Here is a 14,453-nt window from a genome sequence, read left to right as displayed (position 1 = left end):
AGCTCTTCAGTTTTGTGTAGTCTAACTACTATTTTCATGACATGTTCACCCTCAATCTAAAGAGACAAAGTTTAGAAGTGTTAACTGAATATGGATAATTTCTGTTAATGCTGCAGCGCTGAGGTACTTTTAGTAGTATTGATTCCACAGTGAAAGTTCTCAAAATATGTATTTCATCACAAAAGCAAGAGTAGTTTTGTATAGCTGTAGAAAACAAATCTAATAAAGGAGAAAATGATGTCATTGTGTGTTCGTCATTTAGTGCAGAACTGCACTTGAAACAACCTGAGTACTGTTTTCTTAAGCTGATATATTAGAAGCTTGAAAACCTACTGATACATTTATTTTTGAAATATGTAAGTGCAGTGCTGTTTGGAATGGCAGGCTATTTAAAGTTCCTGAATAACTTCTGAGGAAATGTTCTGAAAGCAGTTAAAGAAAACAGTTAATGAACATAGCAGTACATTAAGAAAAAGGGGGAGGGGAAAGGTCAAAGTTTGTTTAGTAGATTTTTTTTGCTTTTGTTTGAACACTACAATTCCAATTTTTATATGATTTCTCTGTACAAAGACTGGAGTTACGAAGCTGTTAAGGTCAGAAGGTGAAGGAAAATCAAGGAAAGCTGAGGATAAAAACTCTTCAGTGCACTGAGGAAGAAGCGCTGTACTCCCAAGTATATCTGTAAAGTATTTTTTTTTTTTTAAAGTAAATTTTATAACTTTTAGGACTGGAAGTTGTTGTTTCCTGGGGTGATTGTTAAACTCAGTAAACTCTTGGGGTTTTTTCTTGTTGTTTTTTTGGTTTATTACTTTCTGATTCACCTTTCAGTTCCCTTTATGCTTTTTAGCAATGTTTGTGATGGAATCTCCACAGAATAGTTGGTTGCAAAGTCTGCTAAAATGAGACTAATTTTCAGATTATTTTCTTTGAGTTTTGGAGAAGTTTGTGTCAATATTTTACCTCTGTTTATGTAGATGGAAATGACAGTAAGGTTGGAGACTGCAAAAACATTATGACTTGCAAAAATATAAATTGCATTTCATATTAGCAAAAGGTTCAGGAAACAATATTTGTTTACTGAGCAAGTGATTTTAGGCATTTATGAATTTTTCAATGTAAAAAATTTAAACCTTGTAATGGAAGCTGTTCAGAATCCAGCCATATAGTCTACAAGTAGTTTTCCGATAAAGATCTCTAGAAGATGATGTCTTGCAATAAATCTGAAGTGACTTGTAAGATGCTGATAAGCATTAAGGTAGTTTCTTATATCAGGTTATTCGCTGTTCTGAACGGCAAGTCAGGTATGATAATGAACTACTGTTTTTTCAAGATCATCCATATTTTTACTGGTCCTCTCTCAGAAAACAACAGAATTTTTGTCTCCTGCCTAGAATACCTCTCAAGTTAAAATACTTTATGAGCTATGCTGTTTTTCTATGTGTTTGTTCTTTGTGGATAAAAAGTTAAATTACATTTTTACTTTTTTAATTGGTGGATATGTAGTATACATGTTTCACCAAGAATTTAATAACGTATTACATATTTTTTGTAATATTTTTTTTTCTGGGGTGTATGCATAATGACAAATTTGCTATCTGCTTTGCAGTGATCAGCAGCCAATATATGTGTCTTGGCATTTATATTCATTGCTTGATATGGGGTGGAATTTATGTTCAAAATGTCTTATGTTCTTTAGATTTCTGAAAAAACTCTGAGTAATGCTTTCTTTTTAGCTGCTTCTTGCTTAATGACTAGATGGGACTGTGCTTTGCAAGGCCTTTTGAGGTAGTGGGGAGAGCATGTTTTGAAAGTAGAGAGCCAGGACTATTTCAAGTAACTTTTGCCTTTGGCCCGCCCAACTCTTCTCATGATTTGTGAGAAAACCACAGTGTTGGTGTTGGTGGTTTGGTTGGTGTCGATGGTGGTGGTTTGGTTGGTGTTGGTTTTTAATTATCTTTTTTGTGTGCTACTCAAATTAAAGAGTATGTATCTTCGTGACTGAAAAGCATCCTTCAGTTACCACACATCTCTTCAAAGGTATATCACATTAAATCCCTTTCAGAGGAGGGACTGTAGATTGCTTGACTCTTGTCTTATGGAGTAATGCTGAAGTGGCTGTGGTCCACAGTTTTCTAACAAGAGAAACTAAAATTCCTTGGGACCTTTGTTGTAAATTTTTCATGTGGATGACAGTATCACCTTTCTGTCACTCTAGATCAAACTCTTAATCTTGCATACTTCCCTTAGTCTCCTTCTGCATTCACATTGTCCTTTCATCTACATCTGTTTCCTCAACTTCAAGCTTCCCATTTCCTAAGTTTTTTCCACTCCTATATTTGTAACACACAAGCTACACTACTTCCTTGGTTATGTCCAGAAAACGTGTTTATCTCTATTTTTCTTTTGAGCTGCATCCATCCTTTGTCTGGCTAGTAGCTACAGTACCAGAAAAAAATTTTGGAAGCAAGATCTGCTGTTGTAGCTACAATGTAGGTAAATGAATGTGGCTATATTTTGTCATCCCTCATTATGCTGGTGCTTTTCTTCCAGTTCAGAAAAGTGCACAATGTGGCATTATAATCAGCAACAGCATGTGTTCACTCTCTGTGGCCTCATACTCAACCCAGGCTACAGTCTGTCTTTACCACTCCATCCCTGTCACATGATATCCCGTGCTTGGAGTGTGTTGGTAAAGAATGTGAAAAAGTTAGAGAACACATAATGGCAAACAAATCACAGATTAACCACCACAATTTAACCAGATTTTGTGAACTGCTTGACTTCTCCAGGTCACCAAGTGGGGTGATTCCACGTTTTAAGTGTACTATCTGAAATACCAGTCTCTGCTGTACACTGGGCTGTATGAGTATTTCAGCTGAAAACCAGTTATCTGAGCTAACTCTCATGGGTTACCTGAAAATCTCTGTCTGCTGTGACTGCTTTTTTCTGTTTAGAGAAAGCTTCTTAACAGAGGCAAAACTATGAAGCTTGTAAGTGTTAGGGTGGTGGGATTCAGTCAGCTGAAGTGAATTGAGCAGTTTCTTGAGTGTGCAATGAAGCTGATGCTCAAGTGAGTTGGACTTGGATCCTCCACAGAAGGAGAAAGAAGCCCACATTGGCAGGCCCGTAATCAGAACTGAAAAATTCTTATCTTTTTGTTGGATTGAGACCAGTCTGAAAGAATGGCTGTCAGGTTCTCACTTTAAACCTCATGCAAAGTTTCAGAGTATCTGAGGAAACTGACTGCATGAAGTGGTTTCCCAGAACCGCTGCTGTTTAGACCCCTTGTGCCCAGGTTGAAATGTTGCATGTTTGTATTCAAATAGAATATAGATGAATAGAATGAGACGAACGATAGAAGTCTGTGCTCTGTATGCAGATAATACAATACTTGCTTAACTGGGGAAAACACTAGAGAAATTTTTTTTGTCTCCTTAACTTTTCTGTATTGTTTAACTGTATTAAAAGTAGTTTTAAACTAAAGAGAACAATAAAAAGTCTGTTACAGTGATGCAGTACTTATTTCATTATGTTTTGATTAGTTAGATGATCTTTGTTGTATAAACATTTCTGCTTCTTATCAGATATTTGTAGTATCATCAGTATCTAAGGCCCGGACTTAATGACTTTGGGATAGGACTGTCACAGAGTCAGTCCTACCTTAAAACATTTTTAAACAAGCTAATTTTTTAAGTGTCATTTTTTTGTACTACAGCATAAAATAAACATTTCAGTTTGTTCCAGACATTCAGAAATGTCTCAGTTATACTGCTGATAATGGTTTTGCTACTTAAATAGGAAGGGAAGAGTTCATAAGCAGAAGAACGAAATAAAATTCATGCCCTATTTGTTGTATTAAGGAGATCATAATATGATGCTTTCTATTGCCTTCTTTTCTGTATAATAATAAAATGCACAATAAGTGTTATTATTTGCTTGTACTACTATTCTTGTTCTGTTTCCCTAGGCTGATACTTTACAGCAATGCTTTCTCTGTTTAATTAAAAAATGTAGTGCATTCTACATTACACTTCACATGTAAAGTAATAATTAAAAAGTTGACTGTTTCCACATTTTAAAATGGAATAGTATGTGCAATATTGCCATTTATTTAAAATACATAAAAATAACTTCAAATCTCACTTATCAGATCTTGTAAAGTATTGGAAATCACTCAGTTCACTGATGGTATCTGTTTAGAGAGCTCATTTGCTCTATCTCATAAGTACTTTAAAAGTATTAGAACTAAATCCTTCCCAGCAGTCAAAGGAACATAGGCACATAGAAAGTTTATGAAATCTGTATCTGCTGAACAGTCTTCTTTTCCTGCTCTTGCAAGGCATTCATGTTTTGGAGCAGGGGGAACACATGTAGCTTCATCTTTCTTAAAGAAACTACTAGCTTCTCTACTGTATATGATTGGTACATATTGGAGTGCTTTTGGTTTTGGGGAGCACACCTCAGCCAGCAGAGAGCATGCTTTTCAATTTAACGTGTGGTAGCCAAATGGTCCTTGGTTTCTTGAATGAGTCCAGCATTAAACATTAGGTTGGAATCTGTTCCATGTGTGTTTGGCACAGTGATTTCTTAGGTCACCTACACAAGATGAATAAAAATTCTCAATTTCCATCTAACCCCTCAATATAGATAATGTCTGTCTATCTATGTATGTGTATCTCAGCTTTGCAAACAGAAACTTGGTTATATCCAGATATGTCCAGTTCTCACACAGTGAGTTGCCAGTAAACTCAGAGATCAGGTGACAAAACTTTAAGTGTTCCTATGTTCTGATTTAATATATACACAAAAGACAGCACCGGGGTTTTGTTTGTTCTTTTTATAACCTGATGATGATGAGAACTTTTAGATCTTCTGACAGAAACATAGGAATAGCAAGTCGACTCTTTTTTCCTGGCAGCTCTACCTCTATTGTCCTGAGGGAAAGGGAAGAATGGATAGCTCATAATTTGCCACCTAGGCTATTTACTTCTTGCATTTTTCTCCATATAGCATGTATTATCTGTTTTGTAATGATTCTTTTTTCTTGTCTTTCCATGCTTATTAAATCCTTTGCAAATGGCTCTTTAGCATAAGTGAAGAGTGTATCAGTAACATGGCATTTCAGATAAAGCTTGTTACCTTAACAGGACATTTTGCTTGAGAAAACATTATACATGGTATTCTGTGATTATTTTTTGTTTGTTTGTTTTAGGCAATTATACTTTTAACTGAACTCATCAGGGAGAACTTCAGAAACAGCAAACTGAAACAATGTTTTCTACCGGCACTTGGGGAGCTTCTTTACCTCATAGCCAGTGAGGTAAGACTGTCAAGGGATCCTTACAAATTTAACAAATGTGAAAAAAATTTCCCATGGAAAAGTAGACAAAAAAGCAAATTACTTTCTCATTTGTATCCTCAACAGTTTCCTTGTGTGTTCTGTGATACTTTTTGTGCTGTAAGAAACATGTTAGTCCAATCCTGTACTTCATCTGAGATTGATTAAATTGTATTCTTCAAGTATCAACCTGAAGTAACTAGTTTTAACTTCATAAAACAATTTAGTCAATCACCATAATGACTGCTGGCCTCCAGGTGGCAGATCTAAGGGTTAGAACATCTTAGCTAGAGACTTTGACTAAATAGGGTGTATCAGGACAGCCTATGATATTAGTAAATTAATATATCTGGTCCATATTAGATCTTATCCCAGCATGGTTGAATTCACAACTCGGTGGGAAAGGAAATGGAATGATCCTGACTAATTTCAAATGGAATTACAGTGATTCCTGGCTAGAATTGATTTAAACCTTCAGTCTAGAAATAGTAGGTTCACATTAAAAATAAATGAGCAATTTGTAGAAAAGAAATACTGTCAATAGTAGGAACTGAAGATGACAGCTGCTCTAAACCCTCACCTTTCTTTTTCCTTACTCAAAAAGTAAAATACTTTCTTTTACTCACTAGAAATGAAGGTGACTTCAAACAGCAAAGGCGTAGCCCTAGCTTCTCTAGAGCCTTTGTATTAGCTACATAATCTATTTACTCTGAATGCTATCATGTTAGTTTAGTCTGTGAGGTCACTTGATAAAGGAATGAAAGTACCATCTATATTTTGGCTTACTGTAGTTATGGCTTTGTACTGAACTTAAGTGTTTTATTGTCAACATCCTGTAGTTCCTTTGCAATGTTCCGAAAGATTTAGTGGTTGCCTTGTATTTTGTAGGTTAGCAAGCATCGTCCTTTTTTTGGTTAGACAGCTGCCAAATTTGTCAAACACCCAGAGACTCACAGAACTTGTTCTTACACTGAGAAATTATATTATGTAAAATACATCCACAGTCACAGTATATTTCTATGTTTAATACTTTCTCAGTTTTCCTTGAGAGAGAAAAATTGTATTTAGCATCATCAGACAGATTGCAAACTATGTATTTTAACCATTAATAAAAACAAATAAAGTTAAAATTCCAACTTGAAAATTATATTTGGCAAGAGTATTTTACACTGCTTGATTTTATTTTGAAATTAAACTTAAATGGTTGAAACAATTCTGTTTTCACTGGCTCTGTAACAGCAAAATGATTTACATCCACTGACCCTACTAGATCTTTTTCCTTCTGAAAATGTGAATTGAAAAAATTTTGAGACTGTTTGATTTATGAGCATCACAATGTTTGAAGCATGATAACTTGTATTTAAATGGCAACTCTTTCGTGTTTCAGGAAGATGTATAGTAACGGATTGCACTGCTTTGAGTCATAGCTAAGTAATTATTAGAGAATAGGAAGAAATATTTGGAACTACTGTACATGTATGAACTTAATGTACTGTGTCTTGGTAAAACTTCAAGAATACCAGTGTGATTTGTATGCTTTGAGACACTTCTTTTAACATTTCTTTTTTTAGAAAAGTCTTTATAAAGCTTTTAATTTCTCTATTCTGTACCTACTTGATCTCAAAATACTGTACTGTTGTAGGCATTTTGTTGCTCATTCAGCTGCTAACAGTAGTATTGAATGACCTTGCACAATCACATACCAACCCAGCGGTAGTATAACAAGATGAAACAAGAACATTTATTCCCAGTCTGTATCTTTAAACAGCAGTTTTATGCCTTGACTAATTTAAGAAAAAAAAGTCATAACTGCATCTAATTTATTAAGAAATGCCCACAAAATATTTTATTCCTTGTTTTCTTTCATTTTGCTCTTCAGACTACTTGATTGTTTTATCAAGCTGTTAAATATTTTTTATTTAAAATGTAAGTTTTTGGGGACATGGCTGATTTTATTTATTTATTCATTCTCTTTGTTGTTTTGCTAAGTGTTTCTAGGCCCAACCACAATATTAATATTAAATAATGATAAAGATTATTTCTTTTTTTATATGAATATTTGGTAAAATATAGACTATCAAACATTTAAAATCAAATGCAGCATGAATCGCTACCTTAACTACAGGCTTACTGTTTGTACTTCTGTGGCTTAAAAATACTATGAAAAAGTAGAGGTAAGCATAATGGTCCTCTGCAATCCTAAACTCTGATATTGTGTCTGTGCCTGCATATGAGATCACAGTAGTAAGACCTTATGCTCCATCTCTGCATTTTTCTTCCAAAATGAAGCCAAGAGCAATTCACAAGTAGCATGAGCAGACCCCAGGGAAGATGTTCTGTTACTCTTGAGCAAATTGCCTTCAGGGAAAACTTTTAAGTTCTATGTAATATTTCTACTCATTTTGTGCTGTTTGTGTTATTAAGGTGCAGAACCTAAAATTTAACCAAAATCAACATAGGCTGTAAGCAAAAAGTAGGAAGAATCCCCATTGTTTGGCTATATATTTAAATTTATTAAACGTCAAATTTTATAGGTGTGTTTAAGAATGGTGCTAAGTTCATACACCTTTTGCTTTTTTTATTTCTAAGTAGAGACTAAGCCTTACAGAAAGTCATTAATCAGTCTGAATAATGGAAGAATAATTTATACTTCAGGACTGTACAGTTTCTTAAGGCTTTTTATTTTACAGTACATTTAATATGTATGGTTGCAGAAAAACCTGACACAATTTCTGATTAAATCAGATTATTAAAATGAGAAGCAGATTCATGCTACTTCCAATATAGGCTTTTTTAACTCTGTCTTGACTTCTAGTCTTGTCCTGCCTTTTCCAGGTAGAGCAGGTTCCACTCTTGACTGTTAGAAAGTAACCTACCATCCCTCTTTGAAATTTGGGCTGCATTTTCTTAAACTTATATGCTAAGCCGTGGAAGGCAGACTCTGGTTAAATGTCAACACGTTTTTACACTGATAAGATGAAGGAGGTGGAATGTAGTAGGTTTGATGTCTCTGTTGGGTGTCAAACCACTCTTATTCTTACTATCTGTTTACTTCCAAGGAAAATTGTTCCATACATCCTAATGCAAAGTTAGCAGAAATAAAGCTTAAAAAAATGGGACATTTAACAAACTCATTTTCTCTATTGATACATGTTGCAAATAAAGTTTTATTTTCAGTACAGAAGGAAAATGAAATTTGTCAAGGCAATTAGGTGATAGTCTTCCCTGCTAATGTGCTATGCTTTAATTAACTGCCTGACATTATCACATCATATACGTTGAATTAGTGTGAGCCACTCAGAAATCAGGAAACTTAGAAAGTATAATTTGGTTCTGCACCATTAACCTCCACCTTGCCCATCCTATGGTTTCTTTATTAGGGACACTTAATTATAATACTAAAAAGAATATGCTGATATAACTAAGAGAGTTCAAGAAATGTATAGTATCTGCAGAAACTGTTGCTTGTCATCCTTTGTCTACTTACTAAGACAAGCTACACATTGCTTTCATGGCCTATCAACTTCACAACATCCAATGGCTATTATTTCTCACTTTCTTTTCCAAAAGAGGCTTTTTTTTTTTTCTTTCAGTTGCTAATATCTCTGTTACTAGCCTAGACACGGAGATTGTTTTAGTTAAATCTTAAGGATACCCAAGTGTCTTCTTTTAAACTAGAAGTTTTACAATAGGCTACTGTGGGGGAAGGAACGTGGGGGGAAGTGGAGTTTATTAACTTCTAATGGAAGAATCAAACCCCTGATTCAACTAGCAGTGAATCAGTGCAGTGTCTCTAACAGGGCGATTTCAAGGAAATAATACATGAAGATCTTGGAACAGTGTTGGTTGGTATGTACTGAAGGCTATACCGTACAGTAATTGTTCTTAAACAGTTTGTATCTCTTTGTATGACTTGGAATACTCTTTTTCCAAAGTAAGCTTATTTTTTGTTTAGTTGCCAGACAGAATTAATTTAGTTTGTTTGGTAGAATTAAGTCACATTGAAAGAGAAGCACTACTGCTATTAATAACCACTTATCTCTTTCTGAAGAGATTAAAATGATTGAGAGGAATGCCAGGATATATTTGTGTGTGTGTGTGTGAATCAGGAATTAATGAAATCCGGAAATACAAGGGCAAATACTGTAGTGGATTTTGGAGACTATTTAAATAAAGGTAATAAAATACAAATTTCTGTGCTCCAAATGAAATAACAGTAAATAGCAATACTGCCCTAGAATTTAATGTACTTTGCATATGTTGATTTGAAATGTGTATAATATGATCCCTGTTAAGAATCTGTTACCCATTTTTATGTGACTGAGATTATTGTGATTTTTTTTTTTATTTAATCATATGTGCCATTGACTTCATTTCAGGAGGAAAAAAGGGAGCACCCCAGAGAATGCTGGGTTGTTCCCTCGGCTGCTTACACTGTGCTAATGAGGTGTCTTCGGGAAGGGGTAAGGCTCTTTCATTGTCCTCAATAGAAATTCTCCACTGTAATAACCCTTTAGGCATTGTGTGAGGATTGTAGCCTGCAGCACTGCAGTCCGTTGTCAGCTAAGTATTGCTCTTGCATTTAAATAATCATGATAAGACCATGACCTAAGCAGGAGATTAATGCAAAAATGTAGCGTTGTTCTCTGTACATTCAACATTTATGTATTGTTGCTTGTTTTTTTGGAAATGGGATGGTATATATAAATTACTGTTGATAAATGTGGATTTTATTAATGCAGTGGCTTTCTCTTGAGAAATATTCTGACAGTTTGTACTGTCCTCTTGCAATCTGATTTTCGTGCATCTTCCATAAATCTTTGAGCAAGATTTACATTCTATTTTGAAGTGGCTGATACACAGGTTTTGAAAACTGCATTGTTATCTTACTGGGTTGTTAACATTCTTTCAAGGCCAAAAAGTAGTAATTAGTTTTATTCTCATACATGTGCTGTGCTGTATTCCTCATTTTTCTTGGTGATGACTTAGCTGTGTTAGAAGGGAAGAAAAACATGCATATAGTTCCAATTTGTAAAATGAAAAAAAATTGAGTTTGAGGGTTTACATTTACATTTGTATGAGAGCACTTGACTTTATTTTTGCCTGAGGCAAAGCTGAAGGCAGAAAACATGTCAGAGGTTGCTGGGGGGAGGAAAGCAAGAAAAATACCTTTTTCTTTTCCCTTCTTTTTTTTGAGATCTTTATTGCCTACAGCTTGTGATTAATAGAGGAAGAGTCTATATGCATTTTAACATCTTCAAACCTTCAGGTGATCAAGAACACACAACTGTGTGTGTATTGTGGACTCTTTCCAGCTCATAATTAGAATAAGATGTCATTCTAAGGCACATTAGTGAAGCTATTAAATTATAAATTTAGTAATGGAGGACTTGCCATTTCTGAATATTCAGTGTACAGAAACTAAATCGAGACATTCATAAGACATTAATTTATTCCTATAGAATAAAATCACTTCTTAGTCCTGAAACATGTCAAATTTTACTTAATAATTGCTCTTAGTGTATTTTTCTTGAAAAAAATTAACACAAAATAGAAATACATTTCCCATGCAGTACTTTGAATTAGATTTAATTAAGTGTAAATTTAGAGTTATGCCTAGGCTAACCAAGTACAGCTGTGCATTTCTACAGTTTCTGTTTGTGAAGATGCCTGAGGTTTGTAATGGAATTTTAAGTATTTGTGCTTGTTTGTGTGAGTACAGTGCAAATATACTATTACAAATTGCTCTGCCTCAGTTGTAGCAGCTCAACTTTCCAGAACAGCACCACGTGAAGAATTTAAAATGCCCATAAATATGTAAAGTACATAAACATATGGAAATGGAGAAACTTAACACCCACTATTATTAACTTCTACAATTTCTTTTGCTACTGTTTTCCTCCAGTCTTGCAGCAATCCTCTTCTTATTCTCCATAACTTTACCAGCCACCCATCTTTCTTGGAAATGATGTTTCAGCATCTAAAACTAGATGGTTAAAATAATATTATTGTTAGACATCTGTTTGCAAGAGATTTTTTTAAGGAAAGAATAACCAGATATAAAACAAGTTTTTGTGCCAGATGTTTTAGATGTAGAGGTGGAGGAGGAATGAACAAAGATGGAAAAACAGAGAGAGAAAGATTTTCAAGTATTCAATTCAATTTGTGCTGTCACCTTTGCATATTTGTTTCAAAGCTTGTAAAAGTAGGACTACTGAAGTAGATGCATTCAGGATGATAGTATATCAGTCTCTTCAGTTTATCACATTATTTAGTGAGAAAGTAGGTCTCAATCTTAAGCAGTAAAAGTTACACAAAAAAATGTGCTTAATGAATTTTTATGAAAAGATCTGTGTGGTGTTGTCAGACTGACTTCAAATATAACCATGTGTCTTAGAGATTAATTTTTAAAAAATATTTTAAGCTATAAAACTAGAATACTTTAGGATGGAATGGACCTCTGGAGGTCATCTAATTAAACTTCCTTCTCAAAGCAGGTCTAAACAGATCAGATTGCTCAGGGACATGTCTATTTCACTCTTTAATGTCTCTAAGAATGGCAGTCCCACAACTGGGCAATGCCTGGACTACCCTCTTAGAAATAGTTTTTCCTTGTATGATTGGAGTTTCCCATGTCGCAACTTGGGGCCATTGCTTCTTCTCCTATGGCTGTGAACCTCTGAGAAAAATTTATCTCCAACCTCTCTTTGTCCTTTGGTCAGGTAGTTGTAGACAGCAGTAAGATCTTCCCTGAACCTTCTTTTCTCAAGGCTTGGCAGCTGGTTCGGCCTTTCCTTGTATGTCATATGCTCCAACCCCCTGACCAACCTGATTCCTTTCTATGATGGGGACACAACTGGCGCTGTGGACAAGGGAGGGCAGTGGATGTTGTATGCCTTGACTTTAGGAAGGCCTTGGACACGCTCTCCCATACTCCCCTTATCAGCAAATCGGTAAGGTACAGACTGTTTAAATGGAAGATAGAAGGTGGGCAGGAAAATTCACTCAAGTGATCAGTGGTGCGAAGTCCAACTGGTAGCCAATAACTAGCAGTGTCCCTCAGAGACCATTACTGTAATGTCTTCAGTAATGACCAGAGTGACCAACTGGAGTGTATTCTCCAGCTGTATAACACCGAATTAGTGGGAGGAGCAGCATCAATATGCTGGATGTCAGGGCTGCTAGTCAGGAGTAGGACAGACTGGAAAAATGGGCTGCTGAGAATGTCATGAAGCTCCACACAAGTGAGAGCAAGGCCTTGCTTCTGGGGTGGAATAGCCTCCTGCGACAGTACAAGCTCACTAGGAAGCAGCTCTGCAGAAAAGGACTTGGAGGGTTACCAATCAATGAAGAGTTGAATGTGAGCCCGCAGTGTGCCCTAGCAGAGAAGAAGCACTACGGCAACATGGGCTGTATTAGCAAGAGAGTAGCCAGCAGGTTCAGGGAAGTGATTCTTCCCCTCTGTGTAGCAATAATCAGACTGCATCTGGAGTGCTGTGTTCAGTTTTGGGCTTCCCAGTACAAGAAAGATCTTGACATTTGGGAGTCCAGCATAGTGCTACCAAGGTAACTGGAAGAAAAATACCTAGTGTTCAGAATCGCTTCTTAATTGATTGCCAGATTTGTTATATTAAAGAGCATGTTTAATGTTTTCTAGTTATGTTCATATATTCTTTTTCACAGAGAATAAAATACGAACTATGACCATATGTAAAGAAAATCAAGTGCCTTCAATCTTTTGGTTTATAAGGGTAAGCAAATCCCAAGAAAAAATGAGCTTGGACCTTCTGGAGATTTTGTGGTCTGGCCGCCTGTTAAAACAATGCCAGCTTCTAGTTGCATTCAACATCAAAGTTACATGAGGTTCCTCAGGGCTTTATGTACTTAAGCTTCAAGTAACTCCAAGGATGGTTATTCTGTAAGCTCTCTGCCTATTTCAGTGTTAGACCGCTATCATGGTGAAGAATATTTTTCCTTATATCTAATGGGGATTTCCCTTGCTGTAGCTTGTGTCTCTTTCCTCCTGACCTTTTATTGGTACCTCCAGAAAGAGTCTTGCACCATCTTCTTTAACTGTCTGTGAGGTGTTGGAAAACATCTCTCTTAGCCTGTCGTTAATCATCATGTGCACCTGACCCTCAGTCATCTTGGTGGACCTCCTCTGGACTAACTGGCATATGTCAAAGCCCAGCTTACAACGGGTAACTAAGCTGGGACACAGTAGGCCAGATAGTCTCATGTTTCAGAATATAAGTGAAAAAACACCTTCCTTGGTCAGCTGGCTGCTTGGTATGTGTGCAGCCCAGTATGCAGTTAACCTTTGCTGCCATAAGGGAACACTGCCGGTTTGTGTTCAACCCGTTCTGTTAAATATTCAGGTCCATCTCTGCCCCTCTGCTTTGTAGGAGTTATTCCATCCTGGGTGTAAGACTTCGCATTTGACTTTTGTGAATGTCAGGAGGTTTCTGTCTGACCATTTCTCCAGCTGTGTGGTGGACTAACATTCCGTTGGTTCAACCATTTGCTCTGAGCTTGTGCCATCTGTGAACATGCTATGATTAACAGTATCAGCCCCAATACTGACCCTTGATAGCACCAGCTCACACAAGCTTAACTTTGTACTGCTGATCACAACGCTTTGAGTCTGGTGGTCCAACCAGCTTTCTGTATACCTTGTAGTCCTCTTCAGTCCACACCTTTGCTATTTGGGTAGGTAACGGAAACCATCTGGAGAGCCTTGTTAAAGCTGAAGTAAATGAAAGCCACTGCTTTCTGTTAGTCCACTGGGCCAGTCAACTTGTAATTGAAGCTTGTCATGTTGGTCAGGTGGGTTCACTCTTGATAAATCTGTTCTAAATGTTACCATTCATCTTGCCCTTCACATACCTGCAAATAGCTGCCAGGAAAATTTGCTCTGTAATTTTTCCAGGGACAGAAATAGGAATTCCTTTTCTTGCCTTTTGGAAGGTGACCATGCCCTTTGTCCCCTGCCAGCAGTCAACAGGACTCTGATCACCACAAACTTTTGAAGATGTGTGCTCCTTCACAAAAATGCCAGCTGGCTTCTTCAGCACATCTAGTTACATCCTTTCTGGTTCAATGGACTTACGCGTGT

At 36.2% G+C, this 14,453-nt stretch overlaps 1 protein-coding gene across 3 annotated transcripts in view; it reads left to right on the top strand.

Moving 5' to 3' along the window:
• The window catches only part of ULK4 (unc-51 like kinase 4), a 249,705-nt gene that overhangs the window by 44,220 nt on the left and 191,032 nt on the right, over positions 1 to 14,453 (top strand). For all 3 annotated transcript variants that reach the window (XM_055707054.1, XM_055707052.1, XM_055707053.1), the window contains exons 18-19: positions 5,213 to 5,320; positions 9,718 to 9,801. In XM_055707054.1, the coding sequence (XP_055563029.1) occupies positions 5,213 to 5,320; positions 9,718 to 9,801 (192 nt within the window). The remainder of the gene's footprint in view (positions 1 to 5,212; positions 5,321 to 9,717; positions 9,802 to 14,453) is intronic.

Source organism: Falco cherrug, chromosome 4 (assembly GCF_023634085.1).
Source record: "Falco cherrug isolate bFalChe1 chromosome 4, bFalChe1.pri, whole genome shotgun sequence".
Classification (NCBI taxonomy): Eukaryota; Metazoa; Chordata; class Aves; order Falconiformes; family Falconidae; genus Falco; species Falco cherrug.
Note: the sequence above shows the minus strand (reverse complement) of the source record. Positions and strands in the feature narration are given on the sequence as shown.